This window comes from Pseudophryne corroboree, chromosome 8 (assembly GCF_028390025.1).
Source record: "Pseudophryne corroboree isolate aPseCor3 chromosome 8, aPseCor3.hap2, whole genome shotgun sequence".
In the NCBI taxonomy this organism is placed as follows: domain Eukaryota; kingdom Metazoa; phylum Chordata; class Amphibia; order Anura; family Myobatrachidae; genus Pseudophryne; species Pseudophryne corroboree.
This window is the reverse complement of record NC_086451.1, coordinates 437058983-437086903: the sequence shown is the minus strand read 5'-3', so window position 1 is coordinate 437086903 and position 27921 is coordinate 437058983. Positions and strand designations below refer to the sequence as shown.

Genomic DNA, 27921 nt, shown 5'->3' with positions numbered 1-27921 from the left:
GAGCGTCTCGACTACGGCTAAGCGATTGTTACGCAACGTGCGTACCCTTACGGTATACCATACGCCAATAGCGTACTGTGTTCTTTCACCTTTTAGAGGGTTTTAAGTAAGATAAATATTAGGCTTTGTCAATTGGCGGCTCGTCCGTCCTTCACATATCTGCACTAGGTAATTTCAGCAGACATTATCCATCAGCAAAGGGCGGGAGGTCATATTCCTCGTAGTGCTGACTGGATAAGCGTCTGCTTCGCTTAGTAAAGGGTGCTGAAGGAATCCGGAACCGGAGGTAAGAACAATACGCTAGTGTCTTTTAAAACTGTTTATTTCTGTCTTGCGTACGCACGCATATATCTGCATTTCTTTTTCATTCGTGTATTTTCATATCACTCTCCTGTTTGCCATTTCACAATTGTTAACGGGCTAAGAAAGATTTGTTGCTATCAGTAGTTAAAGAGTAAAGGTAATACATTTAAGGGGTAATTTGTAAAGCACGCACACAGCTTTACCTAAAGATACAAGGAGAGATCTGTGTGGTGCTCGGTAGATGATCGAGGATCACCTACATTGATAAACGTGTTAATTGTGTTACGGTGGATATCTGCCTTGCGTACACGTGTCTCTAACAAAAGGCTGAGACTCGCGTACGCAACCCAAAGGCCGACGCACGCAGTGTATATTACGCAACGGAGTGTCCGGGTACGCCCACGTAACAAATCACACGATAGTGTTATTTTAAAACAGGCGAAAAGGTGGCAACGCGATAAATAGCGCAAGTCAATTTTAGTGTCCGAAATTTAAACTAATAGATCCTTCTCTAAATTTACGACACATCTGGTCTAAAGGAAAGAAATTTCTGCGCAGAAATAGAAACAAAAGTAAAGTGTACATGTGGTGAGTGAGTGTTTGCATATATGTTTTTACAATTTTTGGGTTGAACCACAAGAAGTCGAGTTCTCGTGAGGTACATACATGTAAGTGACGTGCATGGTGGCTAGGGAGGCATCCCTTGTTAAATAATAAATTTGAGCATTAGAGTATAGCAGACCAGGAGGTCTACTGTAGCACAGACCAGGAGGTCCGGAACAGACCAGGAGGTCCAGGTACAGCAGACTAAGAAGTCCGCTATAAATAGAAAAGAGCACAACCCAGGGGGTTGGTGCGGAACCCATATAGGCCATTAAAGCTCTGGCTGAAGGAATTCGCAGCCGTAATTTTCGATTCCACTGGTCGCTCCGCACATAAGATTAGTTGCTTATGTGCTGAATGATTGTACCGCACGTAATTGTGTGCATTAGTTAGTAATTTGACCCAGTACCATTTGCGTACGCTAGAGGGGTCATAAACACTATTTGTACACTCTAACGTGATTTGTGTAATTTTTTTTTTATTTTAAGGGAGGTTCGCTGGTCACTCAGGAACTATCCAGCAACCAATAGTTACTGGAAAGAGTAAGTGCTCTTCGGATCACCCTCGCATGTTCCAGTAAATAGCGGTTCAGGCCGCAGGGGCCCTGGGTCGAGTACGCCAGCGCTAAGGCAGTGTGTGGGCGTATTGGTCGGCGTGGGCGAGTGAGTGGGGTACTCGGTAAACCGCCACCGTCTGCCTATCTTGAACATCTTGGTTTTTGTAAGGGTTCGCTGAAGACCCTGATTGAAGGTCAGAGGTAGTGAAAGCAACACCTGCAAGTTATGGGGGCCAGTTGTTCAGGTAGGGGGCGATCAACCTCGGTTCGGGTTGATTCAGTAAACAGACCAATCGGGTCGGCAAGGTATGTAATGTGTGAAAAATACGGTTCACACACAGTAGTTTTATGTGATGAATGGGAAAGAATGACTGTACATGACGGGGAGAAGTTCCCAAGAGTAGGCAGCTTTAGCCCAGATGTGTTACTAAATCTAAGGAGAAGGATATGTCTCATTAAATCAACAAAGAGACGGATCAAACATTATGATTATTTACAGTTATGGCAACAGGAGGGTGAAATACAGAGAGGATTGGCTCAGGCGGCGGGATCTAACCCTATCAGGAAACTGATAGCTACGGCACCGCCGCCACCTTACATAACGGGAGAGAAATTGGTTGCGGAGAATGACGCACTAATGTGTAATAAACAGGCACTTAGTAACTGCATAAATGTTAAGGATAATATGAATAAGATGAGTAATGCAAGTATTAACCCGTGCAAGTTGTACCCTGTTTTAAACTTTCCCCAGGAGTGTGATCAAGAGGACGAGTCAACAACAATATCGGCACTCTCTCTAGCAGCCACCATATCAGAAACTGCAGTGGGCACGACCCAACCCGTAAGATTAGTATCCAAGGCCCCTAGCGGAGGGACAGGTGAGGTCGTATCAACGGGTAAGTACGGCACCATACACTATGCTGAAACCATTTCACCACAAGCTGTAGAATCTATTCAGAACGATGTAAGTAGACTTAATCCCGTTAGGATAATAGCAGTGCCAAATGGGAAAACTGACACTTCAGGAATCACTCCTGTCAGAAACATTGCCATGCACTGCCCATTTTCCCGAATGGAATTAAGATCAATAGTGTCTGAATTCCCTGACCCTAGAAAAGATCTAGTTGCTAGCCAGAAATACATTAGAGACCTAGGGAATACAGTAGAGCCCAATAACAAAGACTGGCAGATATTGCTGAGGGCATGTTTACCCTCCAATGTCGACTCAGCACAATTCTTAGCTGACTGTAAATTAGATGAGGATGTACCCCTTACGGATGTGTACAACCAAGACATTGTAAAGAGAATAAATTTACAGTTAAAAGAGTATTTCCCAGCTGTTGTCAAATGGAACAAGATTTTCTCCATTAAACAAAAGGAGTCAGAAACAGCTGCTGACTATTTTCACAGGGCATTACTAGAAATGGCTAAATACACAGGCATTGAAGACATCAAAACAAATGTAAATCATAGAGAAGTAGCAGTTTCTGTGTTAATGGATGGTTTAAAAGAAGCATTAAAGACAAGAGTACAGACCACGCAACCATGTTGGCGAGGTCTGTCGGTGGCTACTTTGAGAGAGGCTGCTGTTGATCATGATCGCAATATCACCAGACACAGGGAGTCACAAAGTGATAAGTTAATGGCCGTAAGTATACAGGCCCTGACCACAAGGCAACCTTTGTATAAATCTCCAAACCCTGTGGGTAAGTCAAATGTGGTAACTTGTTATTCCTGTCATAGAGAGGGACATTTTGCACGAGACTGTAAAGTGAAAAACATACAAAAATCATATCAACCCCCTAGACAACGATATGACACACAAAATTGGGATCAGGGACCGCAGAGACGGAGTCATGAGCCACATGCAGGGGAAACAAAAAGGTATCCCCCAAAAAGAGACTGGCAAGTCTCGGGTAGTTCCCAGTTACCCCCTTCTCAAGTAGTTGCTGCCAGCGCGATTCAGGGAGGTCACCATATCCAATAGGGGTGTGGCCATACCTGTAATCTGCAGCCAGTGAAATTGATTGCAAGCCTTGGAAGTGAACCAGAGGTCACAATTGATGTAGCTGGTAAATCATTAAATTTCCTTGTAGATACGGGGGCGGCCAAATCAGTGATAAATTCGACAGTGGGCATGAGAACCACTGGTAAGACAATTCCAGCGATGGGAGTAACGGGAGTAGTCCAGCACTACCCTGTTAGCAAACCAGCAGAGATTACAATAGGGCCTTTGCATACCAAGCATTCCTTTTTGCTGGCGGCATCGGCACCGACTAATCTCCTGGGAAGAGATTTATTGTGTAAAATGGGGTGCGTCATTTATTGTACTCCTGAAGGTGTATTCTTAGACATACCTGAGAATCACGCTCAGAAAGTGCAAGACATGTTAGACTCCCCATCAAAATTAATGTCCCACACTGTTATATTAAATAGGAATCCATCCCAGGTAGAAGAAATGACATCCCAAATACCAGAGTCACTGTGGACTAAAGATGGACAAGACACTGGATTAATGGCAAACGTAGCTCCAGTAGTTGTGCAAGTAAAAGATGGTAGGATAGCTCCAAAAATCCCACAATACCCTCTGAAGCCAGAGGTGGAGTTAGGAGTTTACCCAGTAATAGAGCGCTTGCTACAGCAGGGCATTCTGGTAAGAACATCCAGCACAGCCAATAGTCCCATCTTCCCTGTGAAAAAGAGTGGGGGGAGGGCTTACAGGCTAGTGCAGGATCTAAGGGGGATTAACAAAATAGTTGAGAGTCAATTCCCCGTAGTGCCAAATCCAGCTGTCATCCTTATGCAGATCTCTCCCACTGCGAAATTTTTCACTGTTATTGACCTCTGCTCCGCCTTCTTTTCGGTACCCCTGCATCCTGACAGCCAATATTTGTTTGCATTTACATACAGAGGAGTCCAATACACATGGACTCGATTACCGCAAGGTTTCATAGACAGTCCAAGTATATTTTCACAGGCTTTGCATGATTGTTTACAGTCTTTCCAACCAGAGAGTGGATCAATATTGATACAGTATGTGGATGATTTACTACTGTGTTCAGATTCACTGGAAGCGTCCCTGAAGGATACGAAACAGCTCCTGTTTCATCTTTCAGACACAGGACACAAGGTTTCCAAAGACAAATTACAATTATGCCAGCCTAAAGTAAAATATCTGGGACACTGTCTAACACAAGGACTGAGACACCTGACCGCTGATAGAATTCAAGCAATTAGAGACATGACTCTGCCACAAACCCAGCAACAGATCAGAAAGTTTTTAGGAATGTGTGGGTATTGCCGTAACTGGATCCCAGGGTTTTCCATTCTAGCATTACCTTTGCAGGAGATGGTTTCATCAAACAAACCTGATCGGATTTCGCATACAGACGAATCCGAGATGGCATTTGAGAGACTCAAACAGTGCCTAACGCAGGCACCAGCATTAGGTATGCCAGACTATGGGAAACCCTTTGAACTGTACGGAACAGAAAGTGCTGGTTGCGCAGCAGGCGTCCTAACCCAAAAGCACGGTGATGCCAGCAGGCCGGTAGCATACTACAGCGCTCAGCTAGATACGGTAGCGCGATCCCTCCCCACATGCTTGCGAAGTGTCGCTGCAATAGCATTGCTAGTTACAAAAAGCGAAGATGTAGTGCTAGGACACAACCTCACAATTCATACGCCACATGCAGTGTCAGCCTTGTTGAATTCTGCCCAAACCAGGCACGTCTCATCAGCGCGGTTTACAAGATGGGAATTGGCATTAATGGCCCCCGTAAACATCACCATAAGGAAATGCAGTGCATTAAATCCTGCAACATATCTCCCAGGTGTGCCTGGACAGGCACAAAGGGTGGAGGATGAGAGTGGTGGGGAAGGAGGATTTAATACAAGGGATGACACACATGATTGTATGGAATATTTGACCCAAAATTTCACGGCAAGGCCTGATATCAGTGACAACCCACTGGAAGATGTAGATTTTACTTTCTACACTGACGGTAGTTGTCACAGACAGACAGACTCGGGAGACTTGTGTACTGGATACGCAGTCGTAGATGACCAAGGCACCATAGAAGCCGAACCGCTAGGCCCACCTCACTCAGCCCAGGTTGCTGAACTGGTTGCCCTAACCAGAGCATGTGAATTGGCTAAGGGAAAGTCAGCCAACATCTACACCGATTCTAGATACGCCTTCGGGGTAGTCCATGATTTCGGAGCCCTATGGCGCCTCAGAAATTTCATGACGGCAGCTGGTACACCGATAGCGCATGCAGCTCACATCAAAAGACTTCTAACAGCGATACAGGAACCTGACAGAGTGGCTGTTATCAAGTGTAAAGCACATACATATAGCCAGGACCCAGTATCACTTGGTAACAGCCGAGCAGACGAAGCTGCTAAGTTAGCAGCCGGTACCCCCAGACAGACAGACATCACACAATTGATGGTATTTAATACCATCAACACACAGAAGTTGTGTGAAATGCAAAATGTGTGTTCCACACAGGAAAAGGCAGTTTGGAGGTCAAAAGGATATGGCCAGGAGTCCTCAGGACTCTGGACAGATGGACAGGGTAAACCAGTGGCACCCAGGGCATACCTTCCATGTTTAGCTGAAGCAGCACATGGGCTGACTCATCTGGGCAAGGAGGGAATGTGCAAGTTGGTAAGAGCATATTGGTGCGCCCCAGGATTCTCATCCTATGCAGGTAAGAGAGCAATGTCATGCCTTACCTGCTTGAGGAAGAACATCGGAAAGGCAATACCAACAGAACCATCTCATATCCCACCTACAGGCGGCCCTTTTCAGGTAATACAGATTGATTTTATACAATTACCCCCTTGTCGAAATTTGAAATATGTACTTGTTTGTATAGATGTGTTTTCAAATTGGGTCGAAGCATTTCCTGCGGCCACAAATACCGCTATGTTTACTGCTAAGAAAATTGTGCAGGAATTTGTGTGTAGATATGGTATCCCTAGAATAATTGAAAGTGATAGGGGTACCCATTTTACAGGTGATGTCTTTCAAGGAATGTGTAAGTTGATGGGAATTGATAGTAAGCTGCACACTCCATATCGCCCCCAGGCGAGTGCGAAGGTGGAAAGAGTGAACAGCACTATTAAAAATAAACTGAGCAAAGTTATGGCAGAAACAGGATTAACATGGCCAGAAGCTTTACCCATTGTACTATACAGCATCAGAACCACTCCCAGGTCCCCTCTTAATCTGTCCCCCTTTGAAATCTTGTTTGGTCGACAACCGCATGTTATGATTAACCCTCAGGATGATTTGAAGTGTAACAATGAAGTGACTGTAAAATACCTGGTTAACATGAGTAGACAGCTAAGGAATCAAAATGACAATCTGAAGTTAGTGATTCCTGATTTGCCAGATAGTAATTGTCATGACATTGAACCTGGGGATTATGTAATGATACGGAATTTTCTACGCTCAGGTTGCCTTATTGACAGATGGGAAGGACCATACCAAGTCTTATTGATTAGCACGACCACATTGAAGGTTGCTGAGAGAGAGACTTGGGTTCATTCGTCCCATTGTAAGAAGGTTGCTGATCCAGAGAGGTCCCGTGATAAAGAACAGACGGTAGAGGAAGTTGTATCACTGGAGTGTCTGTTTCAGGAGAACTGAGACGGCACCTGAGCATTGAAAATAATAAGATCGGAGGCAGTTGTCGATCCCCTGTTCCCTTTTATTGTTTTTCTCCACTTCCCATCCCATCTCCCTCAAGTATTTCTTTTCCCCTTCTCATTCTTCTCCATTTCCTCCTATAAGATGGACTTGCCCCAAGAGACTGTGATCCGGATTTTTCTGTTGACCATGATGTTGACCAGAGCAGTCTGTTCCGGCGAGAGTACCATGGAGGTCGAGAGAGGTTCTGGAATGGGTTCTGATGACAGAGATGGAGGCGTAGATTTCCAAGAACAACATAATCATCGAGTAAAGGCGAGTATCAGAAAACGATCTGGTAGCATTGACAATAGAAGAAATTGTGAAGGATTATTAGCTGAAGAGAACTGTATCTGTAGGCTCTGTGACAGTGTAGTTGAGGATGGGTGTATCAAGAAATGCCAATCCAGTTTTAATATCCACATGGACCGGCATCCATTGAGTGACTATCACTCCTTAGTGGGTAAAGTGTTAAATCAGACAGATTGTTGGGTATGCTCTCAAGTACCTCAAGGCCATAGCAAATCAGGATTAGTGCCCTTCCCTTTAACTATAGGGGAGGTACTTGAGCTAAGTGGTGGGAGGCCGGTGGACAGGAGGTTTAATATCTCCAGTCCTCCTAGTTTGAAGCTCCACCAATATCATGTGGATAGATCCCTAGTATGTTTTAACATTTCCAATCCCCGAAAGCCGGGAAATTGGGAAGTGTCATGGAATAACCAAACCATGACCTTTTCATACAGAGCCGATAGAATGCCAACAGACACAGAACTTATACGCCACATAGCTGGTAGTGGAAAATATTTCCGATATAGGTATACCCTAGGAAGTAGGTCCATGAGAGTTGGAGAGGTATCACCAGGATACTGTGCACATATCATACAAACTGATATGTGTATTAGACAGATGGGAGAGTTAGGGTTAGGAAATTTCATATGGAAAAATAAGAATTTACTTACCGATAATTCTATTTCTCATAGTCCGTAGTGGATGCTGGGGACTCCGAAAGGACCATGGGGAATAGCGGCTCCGCAGGAGACTGGGCACAAAGTAAAAGCTTTAGGACTAGCTGGTGTGCACTGGCTCCTCCCCCTATGACCCTCCTCCAAGCCTCAGTTAGGATACTGTGCCCGGACGAGCGTACACAATAAGGAAGGATTTTGAATCCCGGGTAAGACTCATTACCAGCCACACCAATCACACCGTACAACTTGTGATCTGAACCCAGTTAACAGCATGATAACAGAAGGAGCCTCTGAAAAGATGGCTCACAACAACAATAACCCGATTTTTGTAACAATAACTATGTACAAGTAATGCAGACAATCCGCATTTGGGATGGGCGCCCAGCATCCACTACGGACTATGAGAAATAGAATTATCGGTAAGTAAATTCTTATTTTCTCTAACGTCCTAGTGGATGCTGGGGACTCCGAAAGGACCATGGGGATTATACCAAAGGTCCCAAACGGGCGGGAGAGTGCGGATGACTCTGCAGCACCGAATGAGAGAACTCCAGGTCCTCCTCAGCCAGGGTATCAAATTTGTAGAATTTAGCAAACGTGTTTGCCCCTGACCAAGTAGCTGCTCGGCAAAGTTGTAAAGCCGAGACCCCTCGGGCAGCCGCCCAAGATGAGCCCACTTTCCGTGTGGAATGGGCTTTTACAGATTTTGGCTGTGGCAGGCCTGCCACAGAATGTGCAAGCTGAATTGTACTGCAAATCCAACGAGCAATCGTCTGCTTAGAAGCAGGAGCACCCAGCTTGTTGGGTGCATACAGGATAAACAGCGAGTCAGATTTTCTGACTCCAGCCGTCCTGGAAACATATATTTTCAGGGCCCTGACTACGTCCAGCAACTTGGAATCCTCCAAGTCCCTAGTAGCCGCAGGCACCACAATAGGTTGGTTTAAGTGAAATGCTGAAAACACCTTAGGGAGAAATTGAGGACGAGTCCTCAATTCCGCCCTGTCCGAATGGAAAATCAGATAAGGGCTTTTACAGGATAAAGCCGCCAATTCTGACACGCGCCTGGCCCAGGCCAGGGCCAACAGCATGACCACTTTCCATGTGAGATATTTTAACTCCACAGATTTAAGTGGTTCAAACCAATGTGACTTTTGGAATCCAAAAAAAAAAACTACATTGAGATCCCAAGTGCCACTGGAGGCACAAAAGGAGGCTGTATATGCAGTACCCCTTTTACAAACGTCTGAACTTCAGGGACTGAAGCTAGTTCTTTTTGGAAGAAAATTGACAGGGCCGAAATTTGAACCTTAATGGACCCCAATTTCAGGCCCATAGACACTCCTGTTTGCAGGAAATGTAGGAATCGACCCAGTCGAATTTCCACCGTCGGGCCTTACTGGCCTCGCACCACGCAACATATTTTCGCCAATTGCGGTGATAATGTTTTTGCGGTTACATCCTTCCTGGCTTTGATCAGGATAGGGATGACTTCATCCGGAATGCCCTTTTTCCTTCAGGATCCGGCGTTCAACCGCCATGCCGTCAAACGCAGCCGCGGTAAGTCTTGGAACAGACAGGGTCCTTGCTGGAGCAGGTCCCTTCTTAGAGGTAGAGGCCACGGATCCTCCGTGAGCATCTCTTGAAGTTCCGGTTACCAAGTCCTTCTTGGCCAATCCGGAGCCACGAATATAGTGCTTACTCCTCACCATCTTATCAATCTCAGTACCTTGGGTATGAGAGGCAGAGGAGGAAACACATACCCTGACTGGTACACCCACGGTGTTACCAGAGCGTCTACAGCTATTGCCTGAGGGTCCCTGGACCTGGCGCAATACCTGTCGAGTTTTTCCCAATGGTTTATAATCCTGTGGAAGACTTCTGGGTGAAGTCCCCACTCTCCCCGGGTGGAGGTCGTGCTGAGGAAGTCTGCTTTCCAGTTGTCCACTCCCGGAATGAATACTGCTGACAGTGCTATCCCATGATTTTCCGCCCAGCGAAGAATCCTTGCAGCTTCTGTCATTGCCCTTCTGCTTCTTGTGCCACCCTGTCTGTTTACGTGGGTGACTGCCGTGATGTTGTCCGACTGGATCAACACCGGCTGTCCTTGAAGCAAAGGTCTTGCTAAGCTTAGAGCATTGTAAATGTCCCTTAGCTTCAGGATATTTATGTGAAGTGATGTCTCCAGGCTTGACCATAAGTCCTGGATATTCCTTCCCTGTGTGACTGCTCCCCAGCCTCGCAGGCTGGCATCCGTGGTTACCAGGACCCAGTCCTGAATGCCGAATCTGCGGCCCTCTAGAAGATGAGCACTCTGCAACCACCACAGGAGGGACACCCTTGTCCTTGGTGACAGGGTTATCCGCTGATGCATCTGAAGATGCGACCCGGACCATTTGTCCAGCAGGTCCCACTGGAAAGTTCTTGCGTGGAATCTGCCAAATGGGATTGCTTCGTAGGAAGCCCCCATTTTACCCAGAACCCTTGTGCATTGATGCACTGAGACTTGGCTCGGTTTGAGGAGGTTCCGGACTAGCTCGGATAACTCCCTGGCTTTCTTCTCCGGGAGAAACACCTTTTTCTGGACTGTGTCCAGGATCATCCCTAGGAACAGAAGACACGTCGACGGAACCAGCTGCGATTTTGGAATATTGAGAATCCAATCGTGCTGCCGCAACACTATCTGAGATAGTGCTACACCGACCTCCAACTGTTCCCTGGATCTTACCCTTATCAGGGAATCGTCCAAGTAAGGGATAACTAAAATTCCCTTCCTTCGAAGGATCATCATTTCGGCCATTACCTTGGTAAAGACCCGGGGTGCCGTGGACCATCCCTACGGCAGCGTCTGAACTGATAGTGACAGTTCTGTACCATAAACCTGAGGTACCCTTGGTGAGAAGGGTAAATTTTGACATGAAGGTAAGCATCCTTGATGTCCCGAGACATCATGTAGTCCCCTTCTTCCAGGTTCGCAATCACTGCTCTGAGTGACTCAATCTTGAATTTGAACCTCTGTATGTAAGTGTTCAAAGATTTTAGATTTTAGAATCGGTCTCACCGAGCCATCTGGCTTCGGTACCACAATAGTGTGGAATAATACCCCGTTCCCTGTTGCAGGAGGGGTACCTTGATTATCACCTGCTGGGAATACAGCTTGTGAATGGCTTCCAAAACTGCCTCCCTGTCCGAGGGAGACGTCGGTAAAGTCGACTTTTGGAAACGGCGAGGGGGAGACGTCTCGAATTCCAATATGTACCCCTGAGATATTACCTGAAGGATCCAGGGGTCTACTTGCGAGTGAGCCCACTGCGCACTGAAATTCATTGAGAACGGGCCCCCACCGTGCCTGAGCTTGTAAAGCCCTAGCGTCATACTGAGGGCTTGGCAGAGGCTGGAAAGGGTTTCTGTTCCTGGGAACTGGCTGATCTCTGCAGCCTTTTTCCTCTCCCTCTGTCACGAGCAGAAAAGAGGAACCTTTTGTCCGCTTGCCAACAAAGGACTGCGCCTGATAATACGGCGTCTTATTTTGAGAGGCGACCTGGGGTACAAACGTGGATTTCCCAGCTGTTGCCGTGGCCACCAGGTCTAAAAGACCGACCCCAAATGTCCCCTTTCAAAGGCAATACTTCCAAATGACGTTTGGAATCCGCATCACCTGACCATTTTACTGGTAGAATTGGACAACGCACTTATACTTGATGCCAGTCGGCAATTATTCCGCTGTGCATCATGCATATATAGAAATGCATCTTTTAAATGCTCTATAGGCAATAATATACTATCCTTATCTAGGATATCAATATTTCCAGTCAGGGAATCCGACCATGCCAACCCAGCACTGCACCTCCAGGCTGAGGCGATAGCTGGTCGCAGTATAACACCAGTATGTGTGTAAATACCTTTTTTTGGATACCCTCCTGCTTTCTATCAGCAGGATCCTTAAGGGCGGCCATCTCATGAGAGGGTAGAGCCCTTGTTCTTACAAGCGTGTGAGCGCCTTATCCCCCCTAGGGGGTGTTTCCCAATGCATCCTAACCTCTGGCGGGAAAGGGTATGCAGCCAATACTTTTTAAGAAATTATTAATTGTTATCGGGGGGAAACCCACGCATCATCACACATTTTATTTCTCAGATTCAGGAAAACTACAGATAGTTTTTCCCTCACCGAACATAATACCCCTTTTTTGGTGGTACTCGTATTATCAGAAATGTATAAAACATTTTCCATTGTCTCAATCATGTAACGTGTGGCCCTACTGGAAATCACGGTTGTCTCTTCACCGTCGACACAGGAGTCAGTATCCGTGTCGGCGTCTGTATCTGCCATCTGCCTGACGGCCTATGAGACGTCTGGACAGGCACAAGCTGAGTAGCCGGCTGTCTCATGTCAACCACTGTTTTTTTATATAGAGCTGACACTGTCACGTAATTTTCAACAGTACATCCACTCAGGTGTCGACCCCCTAGGGGGTGACATCACTGTTACAGACACTCTGCTCCACCTCCACATCATTTTCCTCCTCATACATGTCGACACACACGTACCGACACCCAGCACACACACAGGGAATGCTCTGATAGAGGACAGGACCCACTTAGCCCTTTGGGAAGACAGAGGGAGAGTTTGCCAGCACACACCAGAGCGCTATATATGTATAGGGACAACCTTACAATAAGTGTCTATCCCTTATAGCTGCTTATATCTGTTATTTTGCCAAATAAGTGCCCCCCTCTCTTTTTTACCCTGTTTCTGTAGTTGCAGGATGCAGGGGAGATTCTGGGAGCCTTCCTACCAGCGGAGCTGTGTGGGAAAAATGGCGCTGTGTGCTGAGGAGATAGGCCCCGCCCCCTTCACGGCGGGCTCTTCTCCCGCTTTTTACTGGAAAACTGGCAGGGGTTAAATACATCCATATAGCCCAGGAGCTATATGTGATGTATTTTTCGCCAACTAAGGTAAATTCATTGCTTCCCAGGACGCCCCCCCCCCAGCGTCCTGCACCCTCAGTGACCGGAGTGTGAAGTGTGCTGAGAGCAATGGCGCACAGCTGCAGTGCTGTGCGCTACCTTATGAAGACAGGAAAGTCTTCTGCCGCCGATTTATGGACCTCTTCTTGCTTCAGCATCTGTAAGGGGGCCGGCGGCGCGGCTCCGGGACCCATCCATGGCTGGGCCTGTGATCGTCCCTCTGGAGCTAATGTCCAGTAGCCTAAGAAACCCAATCCACTCTGCACGCAGGTGAGTTCGTTTCTCTCCCCTAAGTCCCTCGATGCAGTGAGCCTGTTGCCAGCAGGTCTCACTGAAAATAAAAAACCTATTTAAACTTTTACTCTAAGCAGCTCAGGAGAGCCACCTAGATTGCACCCTTCTCGTTCGGGCACAAAATCTAACTGAGGCTTGGAGGAGGGTCATAGGGGGAGGAGCCAGTGCACACCAGATAGTCCTAAAGCTTTTACTTTGTGCCCAGTCTCCTGCGGAGCCGCTATTCCCCATGGTCCTTTCGGAGTCCCCAGCATCCACTAGAACGTTAGAGAAATGTGTAATATGGTTATGTCCTACTCCGTCCCATATGTTCTCCCCGATGATGCATATTTCATATGCGGGAGGAAGGCGTATAAGTGGCTTGCCCCAAACTCAGAAGGGTTATGTTATATTGGAAAAGTACTGCCTGAAGTAATGACTGTATCACATACTAAAATGAAAGATATTCACCGCAGTGCCCAAGCTCCTTATACTCACACTCATTACGAGCACATCGTTAAACGGCACCTGATAGAGAGAACAGAGCATCCGGCCTCTGACCTGATCAGTGAATCCACCGGGATTCAGTTCCTAATCGCGTTAGATATCACTCGTACCGCCAGAGGAGTGATAAATTATAAATATATATCTGCGCTTGTAAATTTATTAGACAATATCACTGAAATGTATGATGACACATTCAGGTATACTGGAAGGGAGCTCCAAGCTTATAAAACAGAACTGGTTCAGCATAGGATGATTCTCAATTATCTCACAGCTGTGACGGGTGGGTATTGTGTCACCCTAGCAACGAGGTACGGCGTAAAATGCTGGACTTATATTACGAATAGCACAGAGGACCCGGTCGAGGTCATAGACCAAAAGATGGACGACATTCTCCAATTAAAGTGGGAATTTCGCAGGAGACATAATCTCACCCTTGCTGCTGTGGGTAATGAGCTGACCGGTTGGGTGTCATGGTTGAACCCGCGAAATTGGTTCTCTGGTTTAGGAGAATGGGCTCAAGGAGTCATAATGGATGTAGGGAAGTTTCTTCTATGTATCCTGGGTGTTGTCATATCGATTGGCTTGATATTTAGATGCGTTCAGGCTTTAACGAAGTGTAAACAAAGTACTAAAGTAATGAGTCTAAGGAGTGAGAACATTGTAATTCCAATGGATTTGATTTACGACCCAACGATAGAGACACTGTTGTGATGAAAATGCGATTCTACGGTCCGTTTCTTTCACCCGTTTCTCCTTTGTTTTTCTCCAAGGTAAAAAGACCCACTTGGAAGAGGAATTTGATGACCTTGTATACAGACAACAGATGGACTAAAGAAGAAGTTTGACAACCTTGTACACAGACAAACAGATGGACTATGCCATAGACCCCCAGTTTCCCTAGAAATTTTTAATTTACGCTAGCCCAACTTTTTTTGTAAGTCTATGGACATTGACAAGGCTTTTTGCATACCGTTAATAGCAAAAGCCCAAAGAAGACTTCAGACAAGACTTCAGACAAGACTTAAACCAACAAATGCATATTAACCTCACATAGAATACCACTGCATTTACCATAAGTGTTCTTTATCTTCATCTCTACAACCTTCAGGTAGTGACACACATAGTCGATAGGGAATACAGGCACAGATATCAGCACTCACATATTCCCCCATTCATGTATCATCAACTAAAATGTGCTCCCCCATTTTGTTGCAACCAAAAGCCGAAGAGAGCTCGGTAAAGTTTGATAGCCCATCCACAGACCCGTACCACGGGATAAGAAGGAATTCAAATGTATACTTCGCAATACCTCGAAGCTTGATTTAAAACACGTACGGCACGATGATACATGACCCCCCAAACATGGATTCATACACACATGCTTCTGCTATCTCACTAGGTCATACCCTTTTCTAACCTTCTCCTCTCCTCCCCTACCCAATCATAGAAATGTATTTATACATGACATATATTTTTCTCTTTTTGAAATGTTTTAGAAAGTGGCAGTAATTGGTGACTGCCAAAGGGTGGACTGTCAAAGTCAGAAAAATATCACTATGCACACTGCCATATTTGCACCTCATGCGTGTCCTCGCTGCGCGTGCATGTGCTCTCCCGTGCGTGCGCATACTCGCTGTTGCGTGCACCCGCAGGCGCACGGTATGCGCATTTACGGTAGAGTTTGTATGCGTCTAGCGTGCGACTCAATCGTTACATATTTTAACCATATAATGTATTTTGTAGATCATGGTCCCTTTGATAGAATCTGAAAGTTTAGTTAATGTAGCATGTTCATGGACAAAGAGATCCCTCTTTGTTTGATACGAAGGGTCAGACAAGGGTTATACAGTGGTGTTTAGTATCCATCGGAAGAGTATTTAATTAGCAATATTCCGGTGTTGGTTTGAAGCGGATAACTCGCTCGTGCGAATAGTTAGGGACATAAGAAGTTTATGGACTTTTACTATATTTGCACTTTATTATCCATGCGGCGGGAAACCTAGTTTCCCACCCACCTGAGCAGTTGGAAATAGTCACAGCCCACCTGTATGAATCAACCTATGACCTTTTGTTATAATGCGAAGAGGAATTCCTGTGTCCAATGAACAATAAGAATATAGGGACCATTGTACTGTATTATGTGTAGGGTATAAAAGGACAAGCCGATCTGGGCCAGCTCTCTATTCTCTTCAACGGTTCTCATTGCTGATAATCGGGAGCTGGATATCCAGGAGGCGCATGCGATTGTTACCCTTTGTGCGTAAGTTTCTCCGCAATCATATTACCTTTATTGTTATTGTGAGCCATATCTCTCTCTCTCTCTCTCTTCTCCCCTTTCTCTCTCTTTCTCTTAAGTATTATTGTACTGCTATTGTATTTCATGTGTAGTTTTCTGGTTAGGTGGTCAATGTTATTTTGGTAGTGTATGACTTGTATTGTATTATTCTTTTGCAAATAGAACGTTCATATAAGGTGTTAGAACCTAATACCGGTATCTGTGTATTTATTATATTTCTAAGTATTCTCAGAGCGTCGGAGACGCTCGTACAGTTAATAAGGTTACACTGTGTTACATTTACACCCTATCACTGCACTAAGGTTTATTGCATAAATACATTGTTTATGGTATAGTTATAAAGGTTTAACATCGTGAGCATCAGCGCCGCTTGTGATCTCCTCGTGGTCCCAAGCGTCCGCTACGCTAGTAGCATACCATTACGTTAGTTGGCAGCCTATAGCGTGCCTGCCTGTGATCTCTTGGCCGTGAGCGAACGTGACGCTCGAGCGTCTCGACTACGGCTAAGCGATTGTTACGCAACGTGCGTACCCTTACGGTATACCATACGCCAATAGCGTACTGTGTTCTTTCACCTTTTAGAGGGTTTTAAGTAAGATAAATATTAGGCTTTGTCAACATAGACTGATCTGAACACCCAAGGTGTCACCAGAGCGTCTACCGCTACCGCCTGAGGGTCCCTTGACCTGGCACAATAACGCTTTAGCTTTTTGTTGAGACGGGATGCCATCATGTCGATTTGAGGCAGTCCCCAACGATCCGTGATCTGTGCGAAGACTTCTTGATGAAGTCCCCACTCTCCCGGATGCAGGTCAACAACATGCCTGCTGAGGAAGTCCGCCTCCCAGTTGTCCACCCCCGGGATGAACACCGCTGACAGCGCGCTTACATGGCCTTCCGTCCAGCGTAGAATCCTGGTCGCTTCTGCCATGGCCATTCTGCTCCTTGTTCCGCCTTGGCGGTTTATATGAGCCACTGCCGTGACATTGTCTGACTGAATCAGAACCGGTTTTCTCCAAAGCAATTCCTCCGCTTGACGCAGGGCGTTGTATATGGCCCTCAACTCCAGGACGTTGATGTGGAGACAAGACTCTAGGCTTGACCAGAGACCTTGGAAATTTCTTCCCAGTGTCACTGCTCCCCAGCCTCGGAGGCTTGCGTCCGTGGTCACCAGGACCCAGTCCTGAATGCCGAACCTGCGACCTTCTAGTAGGTGAGCACTGTTCAGCCACCACAGGAGAGATACCCTGGTCCTGGTAGACAGGGTGATCCTTTGATGCATTTGTAAATGGGACCCGAACCACTTGTCCAAGAGGTCCCATTGAAAAGTCCTTGCATGGAACCTGCCGAAAGGGATGGCCTCGTAGGAAGCCACCATCTTCCCCAGGACCCGCGTGCAATGATGCACTGAAACCTTTTTTGGTTTTAATAGGTTCCTGACCATGGCTATGAGTTCCTGAACCTTTTCGATCGGAAGAAAAACCTTTTTCTGGTCTGAATCTAGAATCAGCCCCAAAAAGGTCAGACGCGTTGTAGCGACTAGCTGGGACTTCGGTATATTGAGAATCCAGCCGTGTATCTGCAACGTCTTCATGGACAGAGACACGCTGTCCAGCAACCTCTCCCGAGATCTCGCCTTTATGAGGAGATCGTCCAAGTATGGGATAATTGTGACCCCCTGCCTGTGCAGGAGCACCATCATTTCCGCCATTTCCTTGGTGAAAATTCTCAGGGCCGTGGAAAGCCCAAACGGCAACGTCTGAAATTGGTAGTGACAGTCCTGCACTGCAAATCTCAGGAACGCCTGATGCGGGGGGAATATCGGAACATGAAGGTAAGCATCCTTTATGTCCAGGGACACCATCCAATCCCCCCCCTCCAGGCTGGCGATGAGCGCCCTGAGTGATTCCATTTTGAACTTGAACCTCTTCAAGTACAGGTTCAGAGATTTCAGGTTTAAAATGGGTCTGACCGAACCGTCCGGTTTCGGGACCACAAACAGGGTTGAGTAATATCCCTCTCCTTGCTGGATATGAGGAACTGTGACAATCACCTGTTGAATATACAATTTTTGGATTGCTGCCAACACTAGCTCCCTCTCTGACGGGGAAGCCGGCAGAGCCGATTTGAAAAATCGGCGAGGAGGCAAGTCTTCGAATTCCAGCCTGTATCCCTGAGACACAATCTCTAATGCCCAGGGATCCACCTGCGAGTGAACCCAGACGTGGCTGAAAAATCGAAGATGAGCCCCCACCAGATCTGCCTCCCTTCGGAAAGCCCCAGCGTCATGCGGTGGACTTTGCAGACGCAGGGGAGGACTTCTGCTCTTGGGAACTAGCTGTGTGCAGCTTTTTCCCCTGCCTTTCCCTCTGGCAACAAAGGATGATCCACGTACCTTCTTGTTTTTATTGGAACGAAAGGACTGCATTTGATAATGAGGTGCCTTTTTTGTATGCTGCGGGGGGACATAAGGTAAGAAATTTGACTTACCAGCCGTAGCCGTAGAGACAAGATCCGAGAGGCCGTCTCCAAACAACTCCACCCCTTTGTAAGGCAAGGACTCCATATGCCGCTTTGAATCGGCATCTCCCGTCCACTGTCGGGTCCACAAGAGCCGCCTAGCAGAAATAGACACAGCATTTATTCTGGAGCTTAATAAACAAATGTCTCTCTGAGCATCCCTCATATACAAGGCAGCATCTCTGATATGCTCTATGGTCATTTGAATGGCGACCCTATCTAAGGTGTCAATTTCCATAGATAAGGAATCTGCCCATGCCACAACCGCACTACAAACCCAGGCCGACGCCATAGCCGGTCGAGCAATAGTACCGGAATGATTGTAAATGTGCTTTAAGGTAATTTCCTGCCTGCGATCAGCAGGTTCCTTGAGGGAAGCCGTATCCTGAGAAGGCAGTGCCACCTTTTTGGACAAACGTGTCAGCGCCTTGTCAACTTTTGGCGAAGATTCCCAGCGTATCCTATCAGTTTGTGGAAAAGGATACGCCATGAGAATCCTTTTGGGAACTTGTGGTCTCCTATCCGGAGATTCCCAAGCCATTTCGCACAAGTCACTTAATTCAAATGAGGATGGAAAAGTGACTTCAGGCTTTTTCCCTTTATACATGTGTACCCTCATGTCAGGACAGGGGGTTCCTCAGTAATATGCAAAACCTCTTTAATGGCAATAATCATGTACCGTATACCCTTAGCCACCTTCGGCTGTAATTTTGCATCTTCATAGTCGACACTAGAGTCAGTATCTGTGTCGGGATCTGTGTCATCGATCTGGGATAAGGTGCGCTTCTGAGACCCCGAAGGACCTGGCGCCCCAGGGACAGGCATGGACTGGCTATCTGACTGATCCCTAGCTTCTGCCTTGTCTAATCTTTTATGCAATAGATTGACATTTGCATTCAAGACATTCAGCATATCCACCTATTCCGGTGTCGGCGTTGCCGACGGTGACCTGACATTCAAGCACTCCCCCTCCACATTAAGCGAGCCTTCCTCGTCAAACATGTCGACACACGCGTACCGACACACTTCACACACACACAGGGAACCCCTTTCCTGAAGACAGTATCCCTGTCAAGGCCCTTTGGAGAGACAGAGAGAGAGAGTATGCCAGCACACACCCCAGCGCAATAACCCTGGAGACCAACACAAAATGTTTTTCCCCAGCAGCGCTGTATAATATGTAAACCGCCAATTATGTGCCCCCCCCCCCTCTCTTTTAAGCACCCTTTCACCGTGTGTAAGCAGGGGAGAGTCCGAAGAGCTTCCTCTTAGCAGTGCTGTGGAGAGAAAATGGCGCTGGTGAGTGCTGAGGGAGAAGCCCCGCCCCCTCAGCGGCGGGCTTCTGTCCCGCTCAAACTTAGTAAAATATGGCGGGGGCTCTTTTATATACATGTACAGAGCCCACCTGTACATGTATATAGTCTTTTTGCCATGCAGAGGTTTATATTGCTGCCCAGGGCGCCCCCCCCCCTGCGCCCTGCACCCTTACAGTGACCAGAGTATGTGAGGTGTATGGGAGCAATGACGCACAGCTGCAGTGCTGTGCGTTACCTCAGTGAAGCTGAAGGCTTCTGCCGCCTGACGACTTCTGTCTTTTGTACTTCTAGCTCTGTGAGGAGAACGGCGGCGCGGCTCCGGGGGTGGACGCCCAGTAAGAACCTGCGTTCACCCCCTCTGGAGCTAATGGTGTCCAGTATCCGAGGAAGCAGAGCCTATCTTTGACAAGAAGGTCTGCTCCTCTCTCCTCAGTCCCTCGATGCAGGGAGCCTGTTGCCAGCAGTGCTCCCTGTGAAAAAGTAGTAAAAGGTAGAAAAAAACAAACAAACAAAAATGCTTCTAGGCAGAGAACTCTGGAGAGCTCTCTGCAGTGCACCCTTCTTGCTCTGGGCACAGTGTAAAACTAAGGTCTGGAGGAGGGGCATAGAGGGAGGAGCCAGTGCACACCCAGAGTCCAAAGCTTTCTTAAAGTGCCCTATCTCCTGCGGAGCCCGTCTATTCCCCATGGTCCTTATGGAGTCCCAGCATCCTCAAGGACGTTAGAGAAAAATTGTTGCCAGCACCCAGTAGTTGGATTTTATTAGATCCGGGCCATGATGGAAACAAGATGGCGGTGCCCAGAGAGGGTTGCCCTGGTGCCTCTGGGAGACAACTGCAGACAGCAAGTCAAATCTGGTAAGGTCTGGCATGTAGCAATATCTTCTTGAGACACTGGAGCAAATTTATTAGTCTCTGTAGATTGAGGATATCTGAGAAATTAAAGGATTGATAACTGTGGCCTCTAAATCTGTCAATGGTTACTGGGGGAAAAGAGATTCTTCCTATCGTGACCTTACTAAATGATCTAGTCTACCTCATGCCCAAATAGGATGTTACCATCAAAAAGAAAGCAACACCAGTGTCCGTTTAGAACATATGTTTGCTTTCAATGGCTTGTAACAACACTTACTGTATATAAATGCTATATACTAACATTAATTAACCCAGCACCCACTGCACACATATGTGATAGGAGGATCTTCATTGCTTTTATAACTGGGCTGTTTTTCTCTATGGGGCCCGATTCCCTTAGTGAATTCAGCCCTGTGCTGCCAAGCTGGGACTCTGTCTTCCTTCCTGAGACAAATTTATGGGATTGAGTTGCAAGCTATGTGCTACTTAAGATAGACACATACATGCTCCATTTTACAGCACACATTTGTATAGGCCCTACACACTGGTGGATATGCCGCCGAGGTGCCCGAAGGCCGATATGGCCAACTGACACCCCGGCGGTAGTTGGTTTCTTCACACACACACACACCCCCCCCCACACACACCCGTCACCCGGCCCCATAGCGCTGCATGTTGATATGAACTAGATTGTCCATATTGGCCTGCATGTATAAACGAGCCGGCACCAATGATGAACGAGCGCGGGGCCGCGCGTCATTCATTGTTGGGGCATACACACTGAAAGATATGAATGATATCTCGTTCATTAATGAACAAGATCGTTCATATCTTTCAGTGTTATCGCTTAGTGTGTAGGGCCCATAAATCCGTGATTTGGCCAACTATTAATGACAATATAATGTGTAAAACGTTCTTAATCCTCACCATAAGAGGGCAGTCAAAGGGAATGATGGAGGAGAGATGCAGAATCTTCTGTGGCTCAGTGAGGTTAGAAGGCAGGGAAGAGAAATTTCCTGAGAGGATCCTCTGCTTACAGATGGGCAGTGCTGATTATGAGACAGGGACACATACTATTATAAGTCAAATTATTCCAGTTTCTATCACTTTATGGAACATTTTCAGACATACAGTATCTAGGAAACCAGAGCAGCTGATGTAATGAAAGCATTGTTATGATAACTGAGAATAATGTGCACATTAGTGTAACAGCATACTAAGTGATGCATAAACTGCAAACACAAAATAAAAGCTAAAATAGTACATTTGGCATTGTAGCAATATTATACAGTAGTTTATGTTGTGTCTCATTTCTCTGAATTTGCTCCTTTTTTTATATAAAATATAATTGTATAAGAATTTTTGGAATAATCCCAATTTTTGCATAATGTTATAGTTCCAGATTACAATTTAATAAGAAAAACCAATATAGCCTACATCATTACTCTCTGGCTATATAACACACTGTACCATTGCGATGGTAACTCCCATGACCTTGTGTTCTCCCATCTCTTAAACATTTACAGTTTCTCGAAATCAGTCTTTCCCGCTCACAGACCACAATGCAGGCCAATCCGAAGACATTGTCAGGAACACGATGCTCCTGGATGTGGCCACTGAACGATATATCGCTTGATCATGCGCTATTTTGTTCAGTGTGTATGGCCGACCAACATAGTTCAGTGTGTATGGCCGACCAACATATCGTTCTATTGGTCGTGCCGTCATCCACGATCCAGGATCTTCTAGTATGTACCCAGCTTAATCCTCCAAATTCCTGTCTTTCAATTATACCGCCCTCTCTCTTGCCAAGCAAACTTACTATCCATCATTTAATCACCTCATGACAAATCCATCCCCCCACACCCACACTCTCCTCCACTCACCTACCCACCCTCAGTTGTATGTCTCCTGTAATGTAGTCCAAGGTCTTAACACTCCTCTGTTCCACTTTTCACCCTCAAAACTGTTCAACTCCCAAATCCTCCGCTCCCATTTCTACAATTCTTGCTGGCACTATGCTCACCTCTTCAACCTTTTTCTCTCTACCAGAATCTTCCTCCACAACAAAACATGCTCCGTTATCTTCTTTACTCAAGTAGATAAAATTCATGCTACCTCTCTTTCCAGCTATATCCCCTTTCTCTGTTCCTCTTTGCATCCAGACTTCTCTAATTGCTTTTCTACAATCACCTGGCCCACGTTCTCTCCACACTCTCTTCTTGCCATCTGCATTACGGATCCCGCACTCTCAATTCCACTGAGGCTGCTTTCACCAAAGTGACCAATTATCTCCTCTTAGATTACTAGAAGGGTAAATTCTCACTGGTAATATTCCTTGATCTCTCTGCTGCTTATAAGAATGCTGATCACCCTCTTCACTTAACAGCCTTCACAGCGCTGTGTTCTGGTTTGCCTCCCAACTCTAGGATTGCTTCTTCTGTGTCCCTATTACTGACTCAAATCCCCCTCCTCTCCCTCTATCTGTTGGGATCCCTAAAGGCTATGTTCTCAGGCCTCTACTTTTCTCTCTTTGCACCTATTGTCTATGAGTTCATATGCTCGTTGGGCTTCTACAACCACCTCTATACAGATGTCACTAAATCAACCTACCTTCCCATGACCCATCTCCTTCTCTTTTAGGATGGTTTACATACGCATGCATCACCATTTTGCAGACACATCTTGAGATGTATAGGACTGTTCATACATCCAAGCTGAGCATACAACTATGATCAAGTACGGGCAGCATCTGGGTGTAATTTGTGATAACTGGGAGTTTACACGTAAGCTAAGTGTTCTGAGGGCATATCCCGGTCATGTAGGTGGATTTGTTGGCTAAGCAGACTTGAGCGTATGCAAAGATCCGTCTTGTCTACAATTTCATGCTAATAGTTTCACAAACATACAGGGGTGGTGCGGCCGTAATGATGCATCCAACTCTGAATACAGCCATTGATCCGCATGTACTGTATTTCCCAGCATGTAGAGCAGCCACACCTGTGGATAACTTGCATGCAACTCTCAGGCCCTGTATGTCCAAAACATCATCATTCCCTCTCCCAATGTCACTATGCTTCCTCACATCTCCCTCACAGATGAATTCATGATCACCCATGTTCCGCATGCCCATTATTTTATTGCCACCCTCAACCTCACTCCACATTCAGGTACCTCACACAGTCTTGCTGCCTTTTTCTTTTGAACTGCAAGAATACGCCTCTTCTTACTCATACTAAGGGCCTCATTCAGGTTGGATCGCAAATCGCAATCCATCCGCAAAAAATACAATGACGATGCGGGCGCATGCGCAGGGTCCGTCCTGCGCATGCGCCTGCATTTACTGCGGATGACTTGCAGTAAATGCAAACGCCTCTCCCTAATGGACAGGCAGAGGCAATCGCGGGGCGGGAGAGAGGCAGCAATGCTCCGTTTCAAGGGCAGAAACAGAGCGTTGCGGAAGGCTGTGGCTTCCGAATGGGGGGCGTGTCAGCAGCGGTATCCTGGTGGCTGCGTGACGTCACACACAGGCGCTCCGATCAAAAAGATGGCGACGGGCCTCCTGTCGTCGCAGCCAGGCTGCGCCGGCAGGAGCCATCCACAATTTCAGCGATCACGCTGAAATTGCGGTGCGATCGCAATTTCAACGTGATCGCACTGGGTGGGCAGTAGGGTGTAGTATGGTATGCCGGCGACCAGCATACCAGCGCCGGAATCCCGACCGCTGGCATACCGACAGCTGGGCGAGTGCAAATGAGTCCCTTGCGGGCTCGCTGCGCTCGCCACGCTGCGGGCACGGTGGCGCGATACGCTATCTATTCTCCTTCCAGGGGGTCGTGGACCCCCAAGAGGGAGAAAAGGTGACGGTGTGCCGGGTGTTGGTATTCCGGTGCCGGTATACTGTGCGCCGGGATCCCAACAGCCAGCAAACTAAATACCACCCGGGCAGTGGGCTGCATGCTGGGCGGCCTTGCCCTGCGATAGGCGGACCCCAGCATGCGAGCAAAAGAATCCTTACTGAATAGGGTCCTACATCCCTTGTTCATTGTCTACTTATCTCTCAGCTTGACTACTACAACTTCTTCTTACAGTAGTTGGCCTTCCTCTCACCCGCTTTTCCATATGGCTAATCTTCTTCTCCTTTTTCTCTTTCGATCCTGACCTGATTCAGACTTTACATGTTGGGAAATAAATGCAGATTTCCGCCTGTATACAGAGATGGACGCGTCTATGGGAACGCACCGCCACCATAAATCCACTTGTAAGAGCAGACTCCACCAGCACACATTTGTAGCAGCTCTATCACTTGTGCGAGAGATGTGACTGCATATGCCCACCTCTCAATACCCTGCAACATGCTACCAGAAACTTACCCTAGCTGCACTTGCAAACCCAAGTCTGCTAAGAAATCACACAATACGATACACAGACAGAATTGCATGCAACATAATCACAATTCTCTACGGGGGTCATTCCGAGTTGTTCGCTCGGTAAATTTCTTCGCATCGCAGCGATTTTCCGCTTAGTGCGCATGCGCAATGTTCGCACTGCGACTGCGCCAAGTAAATTTGCTATGCAGTTAGGAATTTTACTCACGGTTTTTTCTTCGTTCTGGTGATCGTAATGTGATTGACAGGAAGTGGGTGTTTCTGGGCGGAAACTGGACGTTTTATGGGTGTGTGTGAAAAACGCTACCGTTTCTGGGAAAAACGCGGGAGTGGCTGGAGAAACGGAGGAGTGTCTGGGCGAACGCTGGGTGTGTTTGTGACATCAAACCAGGAACGACAAGCACTGAACTGATCGCAGATGCCGAGTAAGTCTCGAGTTACTCAGAAACTGCACAGAGATGTCTTATCGCAATATTGCGAATCTTTCGTTCGCAATTTTGATAAGCTAAGATTCACTCCCAGTAGGCGGCGGCTTAGCGTGTGCAAAGCTGCTAAAAGCAGCTTGCGAGCGAACAACTCGGAATGACCACCTACATTCCTACATACACATGAACATTGGACACAGAACCTCTCCTTAATTACTGACTTTCCCAGTGAAGCCGAGTGAATGCTGAGAAGATAATCACAATTTGCTTCCGAAAAAGCGGAAACAGAAAGAATGCTGTGTAAGGCTGATTACCAAAGTCCACACGTGGAAAGAGAACTATCTCAGCTCTGTATCTCCCATCAGCTTCTCCATCTGCAGCAGAGTCTGGGAAGAGATAACCAGTCAGTGGCGGATGTAGTAGTTTTATAAGTAGAAGGGAAACTGCTGGGTAATTTAAACACCTAAATTAGATATTTGAAGGGTATGTAGTCATAGGGGGGAATTCAAATGTTTGAAAAGTCAGTTGGGTGTCTGTGTTTTCCTGTCTATTAGATAGGAAAAAACAGATGCCCAACCAACTTTTCAAACATTTGAATCTCCCCCATTATGTCAATATGGACATAATGTTATCATTAGGGGGAATTCAATTACCGCAGTAAATTACAGTGGGTGAAAGAGGGTGGTAGCCTCGGACTTTAACGTCCGGGACTATTCCATTCCAGCCCATTTTTCACCCGAGCCCCTTGTTAACTTCCATTAACTTAACATGGTAATCGGCGTTAACACGTGTTAATAGGTGTTAACACACAGAATCTGTGAAAAGTTCACAGATTTGTGTGTTAACAGGGTCAGGGATCCCGTTAACCCTGTAGTCACCGGGCTGGGGGGGGGGGTTCACAAGCTCACTTTGGGGCCAACTGAATAGCCCCAGGGGATCAATGACATGAATTTCTCCCATAGTTATTATGTCGAAAATCGTTGTCGACTGTTGACATGCATAATGTCAACATTCCGACAATGCCAATGTGTCGTACGTCGACATATCGTTCATGTCAATATTCTGAATGTGGACATTTTGTACTACACCCATTTAAAGATAGAAGTAAATTAGTTATCACAGGGGACGAGACGATTCATTAATATGATGAAAGAATAAAAGACGGGGGAAATGAATGGAGAGAAGAGCTTTGGCGTTAGTAATTTCATTTACTCAAGGTCCGGAGAAAGTCAGCGAGGTTCTGCTCCTGCTTTGCGCTGGTGACAATACATCTTGGCTGCAGGTCAGCAATCACTAGAAGGAAATGAGACAGTGGTGACAGTATAATGACTTACAATTGGAGGAGAGATATTGCAGACAAAATTACAGTGACCCTGGGATGCAGAAAAAGCAAGATATCAAACCACTAGAAACCCATAGGAGATTCCTGACAGATCTAAATAGAGTTTACAGGTACAGTATACTGTATGTCTAAGTGTTACGTATACTATGAGCTCAGAGCCCATCAACCTGCTTTACATCCCTACAATTTAAAGTGTTCCACATTGGAATAAAGGCACATTAACTAAAGGTAAAACATAGTGAATACTCAAAGGTGGTGATTCCGAGTTGATCGCTAGCTGCTTTTCGTTTGCTGTGCAGTGATGAGGCTAAAAAACGGCACTTCTGCGCATGCGTATGCGGTGCAATGCGCACGCGCAATGTACTATTACAACGAACAATGTAGTTTCACACAGGGTCTAGCGAAGCTTTTCAGTCGCACTGCTGGCCGCAGAGTGATTGACAGGAAGAGGGCGTTTCTGGGTGTCAACGGACTGTTTTCAGGGAGTGTTTGAAAAAACAAAAATGCAGGCGTGGCTGGGCGAACGCAGGGCGTGTTTGTGACGTCAAAACAGGAACTGAATAGTCTGAAGTGATCGCAAGCGCTGAGTAGGTCTGAAGCTACTCTGAAACTGCACAAAAAAATTTCGTAGACGCTCTGCGATCCTTTCGTTCGCACTTCTGCTAAGCTAAAATACACTCCCAGTGGGCGGCGGCATATTGTTTGCACGACTGTTAAAAACTGCTAGCGAGTGATCAACTCGGAGGAATGACCACCATAATTAGAGAGTGGATGTGGAAGGATATAACATGTTTAGGAACAATGGAAATGATAGGAGAGGGGGATCAGGTAATATATGGGGAAAGGTCAATATTGCATGAAGACATCACTGAAGGAGGAACTAAGAATGCACTACAGGTCCATACGTG

At 46.6% G+C, this 27921-nt stretch overlaps 1 protein-coding gene across 8 annotated transcripts in view; it reads right to left on the bottom strand.

The window, feature by feature from the left end:
• MSH5 (mutS homolog 5) overlaps window positions 1-27921 on the bottom strand; it is a 419392-nt gene that overhangs the window by 206656 nt on the left and 184815 nt on the right. For all 8 annotated transcript variants that reach the window (XM_063938069.1, XM_063938065.1, XM_063938070.1 and 5 more), the window contains 3 exons: window positions 26884-26964; window positions 25986-26057; window positions 21786-21907 (listed from right to left, as the gene is read on the bottom strand). In XM_063938069.1, coding sequence (XP_063794139.1) covers window positions 21786-21907; window positions 25986-26057; window positions 26884-26964 — 275 coding nt within the window. The remainder of the gene's footprint in view (window positions 1-21785; window positions 21908-25985; window positions 26058-26883; window positions 26965-27921) is intronic.